The following is a 10,221-nucleotide window of genomic DNA, read 5'->3' on the forward strand; positions in this document are numbered from 1 at the left end:
CTTGGGATAGTTCCTAAGTCAGGGCGTTTTGAAATGATTTTTAGAATATTCGGCGGTTCATAACTGAAAGGAGGCATCTTTCGACCCATGTTCATTAGAACTTTTTTCTTTCATTTCATATAAGGAATCATCTGTCAAAGTTTTTCGGTGGAGTTACCTAGCACCCTGCGTGTATATATATATATATATATCTCCATAAAATAACAAGCAACACTAACAGCGTTTGCACACGTCCCCGGCAATGCCGGTTCCGGTTCCAACAATGCCGGCGATGGAATCGGCGGCAATGTAATCAAATGGTAGCTTGGACACGCTTTCCGAACCGGCAAAAAAGCCGGTGGAACTCCCGGGACCGGCAAATGCAGTCGGCTCTGGCTCCGGTTTTGTCGGCGGCAATGCTTTCTTATGCGTGGATGGACACGCAGCCGGTAATGCCGGAGCTGGCTTGCTGATAGGCTTCTTCAATCGAGCTACAGTGAGTGAGTGGCAAGGCGTTGTGTATTCTTGTTTCTTTTCCTGTATTTGGATTTTTTACATCAATATATAATGAAGAATGAAATAACCAAAATGGCTGTGAAGTACCACAGATATAGCGGCTTGCTATTTACATAAATTCTCAGGAAGGAAAATTCGGATCTTGTTTGAATTACCAAACTACGGCAACGCGGAAAGAGTTTCACAGTTGTATGTATGTATATATAATTTATCTTCTACAGCCGAAACTAACTTAAACGATTTAAACAAAGGAGTCGTTGGATTCGTTTTGATAATAAATGCCTTAAGATTTTTTTTATTATGACTTCATATATGCTAAAAATGTCTTAGCATATATGAAGTCATAATAAAAAAAAAACAACATGGCGGAAATGAACAAAGTGGAGATATTGAAGAAATTATGAATCTAGGATAGTTGCCCAGTGTCTATCCTGTTAATTATGCAACCCAGTACGTAAGGTATAAACAACCTTCATAATAAGAAAACTGGTTTAAATCTCCATCATAATCGTAGAAGTAGGCATTTTGTAGAAGCGTAACAAAGGTTGTAAATAAAATTAAAGTAAATAAAAATTAAAACAAAACTACAGAAAGAACTAGAAAAGCACAAACAAAACAAGAAAATTTCCAGTCTTTTGGTTGCATGCTGCTTTACCCTATAGATCATAATAAAAATATTCATCTTCCTAGAGCTGCTTTGTTTCCTCTTTCTTCGCTGAAGTACAGCAAGGCAAGGAGATTTCGTTTGTTTATTTCTGGACTCATGTTCTGTCCTTCACGTTCAAACTCAAACTACTTCTCGAGCTCCTCCGTGGCTAAGCGGTTAGCGTACGCGCCTTTGGCGCGGGAGACCCGGGTTCTATTCCCGGCGGGAGCTCATGTGGTTCGGATTCCACGTTAATAAGTAGGTCCACGTCTCATAACCTCGCTGCTGAACGGGACGATAAACTCAAAATCAACTCAACTCAAACAACTACTCGGCACTGGCATTATCAGGATGTGTGTGCAAAGCAGCGCCGGCACCGATTTTGCCAACCGCGTGTGCAAAGCAGCCCCGGTTCCGGTATTGCCGGGGACGTGTGCAAACGCTGTAAGTGTTAAATCAAATGTTGAAAATCATTCGGTTGCTAGAATTTTTGGAAAGAAAAGTTCTAGTTTAGGAGGACTATCAGTGAAAGATGTAAGAATACGATATTTTATTTCAGTTGAATTTGCGCTCTTAACATGTAAAGTAACCGAAACCAAACGCTGAACATTCAAAGAGTTTATTTATATATATAAAATATCTTTAGACGTAATAGGGGGATTAAGAGACTAAATGCTGAAAGAACAGTTGGAGTCAGATATTCATGGTTCACTAAGAGATTTTCTTTTCATCGGTATAAGTGATTATCTTCCGAGTTGCTTTGACTTTCTTGTAACAGTTACATTTTTTAAACCCATTAAAAGAATAAATAAACTTCTTAGATTCAGTTTATTGTCGGTCCTAAGAGATATCAGACACACACATTTACTATAATTGATTAGATGGAGAAAGTACAATTCTCGAAATAACATCCAAGAACTATACATTACACTACTCGAAAAATTATTGAATTGCTGGCACGGAAGCTGAAGATTGTAAAATTATCTTGGGTTTAGCCTTTATTTTGTAGCACTGCCATGCCCACCAGTATCTTTCAAATGCAGCTACGGATGTTAAACTGTTAAACAGGTTTACCTTCTGTCCCAGAGTAAGATATTTTTCGTTAAGAAATTCAGTGTGATGAACTTCCAAACAAACGCTCTTGGTATCTAGAAATGTTCGCACTGATTAAAGAAAACAATAAACTAAAGAATTAGTTGCGTTGCAAATTTTTTAGAGAATTAAAAGTTGTTTAAAGAAACAAATTGCAGCCGTGAGAGATTTATATCCGTGAACATTTGAGTGTGATTTAGGGTCTGTTTCAAATTTACCTGTGCACGATGAGAGTGGGCAGTGTAATGTTAACCTCGGAAATGTCTGTAGTTGCGATATGAAGTACTCGAATATTGGTCAACCAGTAATGGGATTGATTGACATTTGAGGAAGTCCGGTTCACTTTGCACACTATTACCACGCCATGTAATATGATTTAATATTAAAGAATCAGTTTAAAACCTCGTTTACTGAAAGCCAACGAATGAAACGTATATAAGATCTAAAAGGTTTTGTACATCAACCGTTTTATATATATAGATGTAAGGAGATAATTAGCAAGTAATAAAACAATAGAAATTTATGACATGGACTAAGTGTTGTCAACCATAATTTAGAATGTTAAATTTTCTTGAACAAGTAATCTGCATTTGTTGAGACAGTTACGAGCGGTGTTGAGAATTTCCTGGCTTCGCCTAGGAGTAGAGCTAGAGGGATGAAATTGTACAGTAGTTTTGTCATATTCCTGCTAAAACTGATGCACTTGATACAGTGATGTTGCGTCTTTTCTAGCCCGTTAAATAAAATTCCTTTGGTTGCGCCTGAAATCATGTCTCCGTAGCAATTTGGGCGTAAGGAATGACGTCAAAGTATCCTTGAGATGTTTCTTCAAGTCTAGAAACAGATGATAATCAGAGGGAACCAGGTCAGATAAATATGGGGTAGCAGACCAATTGGAATCCCAATGTGTTCAATTTGGCAGCCACAATGAGAATCTCTTTGGACAGCTTTCCACGGCGTTTTGTCTTTAATTGCCTCTTCGTATTGGTGCAGTAAGTTAGCATAGTACTTGCCAGTGATCCAGTTCCAACGTAGGTAGTACACCAGCAGAATACCATTCTTGTCCCAGAAAATTTATCAATGCTCTTCTAGGTGCGGAACTTCTTTGGCCAAGGAGACCCGGAGTGGCGCTATTCCCTTGATTGATTCTTGGTCTCTCAATCTTAGATACGAAGCCAGGATTCATCCTCAGTTACTAATCGGCCCAGAAAGTCCTGTGCATCATGCTCAAAGCGGGCCAAAACAGTCTTGGGTGCTACAGCTAGTTCCTTCTGATCAACACCCACTTTGCTGAAAGCTTGCGCATGTTCAATGTGATGAATCGAATATACTAAAATGAGATGTTTAGTATCGGAGCTACTTTCTCTCGGCTACTTAAAGATCATTGAGGTTGGAGGGTGCCACTTGCAGGGCTTATCTTCAGTTGTGAAATGGCCAGTCTTCAAACGAACACTCTAGGTTTTGATAGCTCTGTAGGCGGGAAACCGTTCCCCCAATGCTTGTGACATCTCACTGTGAATGTCTTTTGCAAACTTTCTCTGGAGGAAACAAAAATTCATTACAGTCCGATACCCTAAATCTGTGAAACTTGCTTGAGCCTCCATGATCACTGCCTCAACTGAAAAAAAAATAATCACAGGAAACCTATATTTGCTCCATTACATACTAAGATACTTTCATATGAATCTAAACTTAAGGTTTTATGCGGACGGGAACGGTGGGAAAATCCAGGACCTTTTCAGCATCCCCTCGTATTTGACAAATCGTATTCCGCTAAACATATACGTCCGAACTCCTCATTCTCCTTTCCCCCCTTCCCCCGAAAAATACTTATTATTACTGATAAGCTTTTCACTAATGTCGCGTTTTTCCTTTCTTTTCAGGTCTTTACAACTCTAGATATCACCAAATCATCAGGAGCTGCAGCGGATGTTGAGTCCTGCTGAGGTTAAAGTGTGCTGTTACTTGTAAAGAGCCCAGTAGTCAACTCGTTTTGTTAACTTTTAAAAATATTTATCATACATTCGAGTATGACTATCTCGGGCATCTTTACTAAAACAGCAATAATTATGGCATACCAGGTGACTGGCCTTTTCCAGGCATTAATGATGGCTTGTCTGAAACCCAAACAATGGGAGGACAAAGCTTGATGAGTTACTAAGTGTATGTCATTGTCTTTCCTTAATTTTCGTGATAAAAAGGTTCATAAGAACCGTAATTAGGTTACACTCAGAGATTTTTATATCGCTGATACATTCTGCTATCAGTTGAAATGTGCTTACTGTATTACTAAAGAGAGTATCACTCTCGTACTTTGAAAATGATTTAAAAAAAAAAAAAAAAAAAAAAGCTTTAGAAGGACTTATACTGTTATTTTGACATTATAAGATAAACTGTAAGTTCCATAATACAAATTTAATTTTTACCAGTTAATTCTTTTGCAATATGGATGAAAATGTTAGGAAATTAATCGCGCAGTGTAGAAGCTTAAATATTGTTTCTTTTAGCTGCATGTTGCTTTTAGCTTGTACAATTGTCCCCAATGAGATTTTGTGCGCGTTAAAGAAATCAATATGGGTACATTTTTCAAGATAATTCCTACTTAACGATATTGCATTGATAGATATTCTGGGTATCAGAGGAGTTTCCAAAGAAATTAGTGTATTTGAAAATGGAGTCGTGATTTTATCTTGTTATAGGTTGCACACTAAAGCAAATTGTGATATACATGTATTTTTCATGTGATTATAATATAAATTACGAAGCTAGAAATTTCAACAACCGTGTATTTGTTTTGCGTCTAAAAACCATTGATATTTAAATGCAGTACAACCTGAGTTGTGCTCTATTTGCTCTCAGGAAAGAAGAAAGTGCTCAGTGAAATTATCGTAGTAACAGGATAGGTGTACGTCCTAGTTTTCAAAGGTCTTTCACAACTCAAGAGCTCCTATTATTTTTTTTTTTTTTTCCTCCTATCATAAAGGTAAAACCTTACTGCTCAGTTGTATCACATTATCAATATGTTTATAGTTGTTATTCGTAACTTGGTTATTGTTATAACGTACAATTTCATTCCTTCGTGTTGTGAGGTAAATAAGGCGAAAATCGGCTTGTCGGAAAATTGAACAAACGTGATCAATTTACATGCTGCATAACTGAAGAGCTTGTACTACACTCGATAACTTGTGTGTCAAGTTGAAACATTTTTTAATGCGGAGCTTCGGTAATTACTCTCCGAATTGGCATGTGAGATTTCTAAACACTTCTGAGTATGAGAAATCTATTCTGAAAGTAAGGTAATCAGTTGGTTTTGTAAAACCTGGTTAGATTTAATTATTGCAGCAGAGTTCAAATTTCGGTGCAGATTAATTATACGGATCCACAGATTTATAAAATTTACAGAAGAAATTTGTAATAACATTTTTAATAAAAATATGGTGTGCTCTTACCTGTGCGATGCATATATGTACGGGAAAAATACATTAATGAAAATCGTACCTGTTATGCACGTATTCGCCCATAAGGTAGGTAGTGATGGATAACAATTTATAAAATTTACAGAATAAATTAGTAATAATATTGTAATAGCCTAGTATTTGAATAATCGTAATGCGTTTTGTTGTTACGTCCAACACGGGCTTGTACGGAGAAAAACAGAAATTGAAATGTAACATGTTTGCACACATTCTCCTTTTTGTAGCCATTGGGTACAGTGTATAAAGTGAAGGAAGGTGATTCAGGGTATACGAAGGTGAAGAGTTAAGAAGCGGAACCGTTGAAGTGTTGAAGCTTTTATAGATTTCGAAAATTGTTACGGATCGTCAGCACGAAAGAGTAGTAATATGCGGAGAATATTGAAAGATAAGCTCTTTTCCTTCAGGTTTGTAAGTGAAAATGTAAATGAAGGGATCAATGACGTATCATTGCATCTTGAAAGCAGTACTTTTCCACAATAGTTGTTTACGCGTATACCCACCATCACTGACGTGCCTACTCCCTACGGACGCGCACCCTCGCTATCGCTTGGGCCCCCTTACTGCACTCCTGCTCTGACTGTTAGATACCATTCGTGCTTTTTGATGGCCACCTACCACAAGTTGGTTGGTGTTTTTGTACAAGACCTCTTAAAGTGAATATGCACCGGGGAATATAGTGCATATCTCAAAAATGGTTGCTGAGGGCACAAAAAGTGAATGCAGAAAAAAGTAGTAGTATATATTTCATAAATTTATGAATGGATCCGTATAATCAATCTGCTCGAATCTATCTTCTCGATTCGAGTATTTCTACCCTTTAATTGTGAGTAGATCCTGTTTGGCATTGCACCAACTAGAGGTCTCGCGTTTCTGGTCGGACAGTATGATCCTAGTTTAATATATATGTAGTTATTTGGTAGGATAGTGTGTGGTCTTTAATTTTTACTTTTGTATCTGTTCGGCCTACATCATTGAGCAGGTAAATAATGTGTACCACATAATGATTTTTCAATTTGGTATTTTGTGAAATGAGCTTAATTAAAAACTGAAATAGCAATACGTATACGCAAACTGAAATATACAATCCCATAATATTATGTTGCATAATAGTAAGATTTTATTCTTTGTAGTTATGCTTCATATAAATAGTATGGATAATGAAAAATAAATATTTTTGTATTATATTGGTATAAGTTCAAATCTTTTTCATTGTTAATACACCAAACAATTGCTCCACGTTATTCAGGTGCCCAAATATCTTTTTTTTGTATAAATAATTTACAAGAAAATATAATTACATGTGATCACAATAGTAGCAGCTACATGATCAAGTACTTATTGAGGTTAAAAAAATGTATGTATATCGTAAATTGTGATTATAATAAAACCGGTTGAAATTAAAATTGGTGGAATTGTTAGCAGTTTTTATATAAGTTACCTAATTGAAAAAACGTTGTAATCTGTTCAAAATTTATTTAATTTAATAAAAAAATGTTACTTTATGATATTTTGTTTCAATTTAGATTTTTTTTCTGAATTAAATTGATGGGTACCAATTTGCTTAAAAATAACCCAACATCGATGTGCTTGGATCAATGAGACATTCGCATAACAGCAGAAACGTGATATGTACAGTATGCGGCGAAACAAACAGTACTGAAATTCGCGTACGGATGGCGCGCAGATGCAGTGTGGTATGAACTGTGACCGCCACATGTGCGCTTAGTTGTGTCTGGACTAGCGTAGTGTGCAGTTGGCGCAAAGATAATGCTACTCACAACAGAGAAAAAGGTGTTTATTGTGGAGCACTATTTCTGCTCATACAGTGTAGGACAACTTCTCACTGCCGGAGATGAGCGCGCATGTCTACTGTATTGCTCTGGAGCTATGGCATATGAAGACGAAGATTTCATGAGCAACATATGGTTCAGTGATGAAAGCCATGTCTACCTTGAAAGCTACATCAATCGATAGTTGATTATTGACTCATCTTTGCATGATTTGCCCGGTTTCTGCCGCATCAAAAATCTACTGCCCACGACAGCTTGGACATCGCTTGATTTCCCGTGAAACGGATTTTCCATATCCTTCCTATTCCCCTGACCTCACGGCTCCATATGCCTACATATGGGATATGCTTAAGGAAGCAATTTTCCGAACAGAACCTTCTACCACTATTCCGGATTTAAGAGAAGACTCAATCATTTGTTTTATCGTTCCAGCAACCCGTGTTCACTAATATGTTCGTCGGTCTACAGGAGAGCAATGAAGAATGTGTGTGACGTAATGGTCAATGTTTTGATTACATAACATACAGGGCGATTCCTCTTAAATTTACAATGTGTTGAGCAACATTTAGTTGACATCTCATATGTTTCAATGTGTTGTAGAACAAATAAATAAATGGCTACGATGTGATTTCAGTACTGTTTGTTTTGCCGCATATACTGTATGTCTATATGAGGATGGCAAATTTCAACCTTACGAATTAAATTTAAAATGATTTGAGTTTACTGGTAATAACTAAGTAGGAAATGTTTAATTAAGCGATTATCAACTCTTCCCAGCATTCAATTTCAGTGTGGCCAACTATCGGAGCGAAAAGCAGAAAGTAGCCAAAATGTGACATAGTATGCTATGCCTTCCTAGTATAGATATGATGCAAAAGAATATATATATATTACTTTTTACGATGGAAATGTGAATATGGTGGACAATAAAGGATATTTTCTGAGGGTAACTAAAAACAGACCAATACTGGAGGTAAAGAGAAGAAAAACTGGTTAGGATTTTCTAAAGAAGAAATTCTTGTTTGGAACGTGATAGACGGTATATAGTAGAAGGTAGGAGGGAAAGTAGAACAAGGAGATTGAAATTGATGATCAATATTAATAAGAAACTTATTGGAGAACCATAGTACAGTAAAACCTGTAAATTTGGCCATATTTTGCTATTTTCTCAAGTTGGTTATACGTTTGTGGGAAGACCTTTCAGGTAGTAAGGGTACACTCAACAAAGGCTTATTTCTTCTAAATCTTGCTACTCCTGCATTCTGAATGATTTAAATAATCGGATTTTTTTTTTTTTTTTTTTTTTTAAAAAGGGAAAGAGGAACGACAATCTTACGTATGTAGGCACGAGAACTGGCTGCCACAAATGAGTTAGGCATTACTACCCAAAGCATAGGTATTCTGCCATCATTGCCAGGTCCCTTGCTTCAAGTGAGAAGCTTCCTTCCCAGGGATGAATTCAGGGGGTAGCCCGGGGGGGAATTTCTCCCCCGAAGAAAATTTATTCCCCCCCGGAGAAACTCAAAATTTCAATCACAAAATGTAGAAATTACCCTGCCCTGCCCCCGAGGAGTTCATATTCCCCCCCGGGTGAAAATGTCTGAATTCAACACTGTTCCTTCCTCCATAGTCTTCACCTAACCTGTTCATCTTCACGTATTATTATTTTTCTGTTTTCACACTGTACAATTGTAGCCTCCTTCGTCCTCTCCCCCTCTTTCCTGCCACCATACCCTCTAGTACGTCCCTCATGATACAGTTCTTTAGCCAATGTCCCAACCAGTTTCTCTCTCTTTTTTTCATTGTTCTTTTCCCCTCCACCATTTCTAACACACTCACATTCATTATCCGTTTAACCCAGCTAATTCTCTCCATTATTTTACACCCTTACATTCCGAAAGCTTCCAGTCATTTTTCGTTATTTCTGCATAATGTCCATGTTTCTGACCCATAGTACAACTCTTTATTCAAGGTCCCACAAAAAAACATTTTCTTCGTACTAAAGGCTTCTTTCGCCATTCGTATCTTTGCCTTTATTTCACGTTCGCACATTATATCATGACTAATAATACCATCCAGGTATCGAAAACTAATCACGTGTTCTATTTTCTCTCCATATTTCTATATTTGACACAGATCCCTTCGTTCCAATCGCCATGGCTTTTGTTTTTCTAACATTTATTTTCATCCCACATTCTTCTTACCCCTGCCACAAGTTTTGACATCTTATTGGTTTTATTTTCAGATTCCGCAACAAGTGCCATATCTGCAAACCGTATACACCTAGGCCGGCCTCATTGACCAAAGGACAGTCAAGCCGAGGTAAGAGAGGGAGGCCTGAGAGCGTTGTTTGTCTCAATCACAACATTGTAGAGGTCTTTGTTTAGCACGTGTTTTGAGTAAATATACGACACGAGGCCATGTATTACTCATAATACTGAACCTCTGCTCTACTGTCCTGTCATCTGGTCAATGTACGGTCGACCTTACGGATAGCTCCATGACGCTCCAACAACGATCACTTTCAAGGACACCACGGACTAACTACATGTTCTTCCGCTCCGATAGATACCGCTATGGTTGCGATATGTTCACTTTTCTTGGACTAAACGAAACTATTTCATCCATTGTGCAGCTGTCCAATACGGTAGCGCACCATTGCCCCACGCTTCATGCAATCTTCCATTACACTGGCATGCACTTGTCATGAACTACTTGCATT

At 37.5% G+C, this 10,221-nt stretch overlaps 1 protein-coding gene across 3 annotated transcripts in view; it reads left to right on the forward strand.

Annotated features, from left to right (window-relative positions):
* LOC145687928 (thioredoxin reductase 1, cytoplasmic-like) overlaps positions 1 to 7,211 on the forward strand; it is a 53,200-nt gene extending 45,989 nt beyond the window's left edge. For all 3 annotated transcript variants that reach the window (XM_081761493.1, XM_081761490.1, XM_081761492.1), the window contains exon 13: positions 4,117 to 7,211. In XM_081761493.1, coding sequence (XP_081617619.1) covers positions 4,117 to 4,179 — 63 coding nt within the window. In that variant the 3' untranslated portion in view covers positions 4,180 to 7,211. The remainder of the gene's footprint in view (positions 1 to 4,116) is intronic.
* The last annotated feature ends 3,010 nt before the right edge of the window (positions 7,212 to 10,221 follow it).

Source organism: Thermobia domestica, chromosome 6 (genome assembly GCF_964235325.1).
Source record: "Thermobia domestica chromosome 6, izTheDome1.hap1.1, whole genome shotgun sequence".
In the NCBI taxonomy this organism is placed as follows: domain Eukaryota; kingdom Metazoa; phylum Arthropoda; class Insecta; order Zygentoma; family Lepismatidae; genus Thermobia; species Thermobia domestica.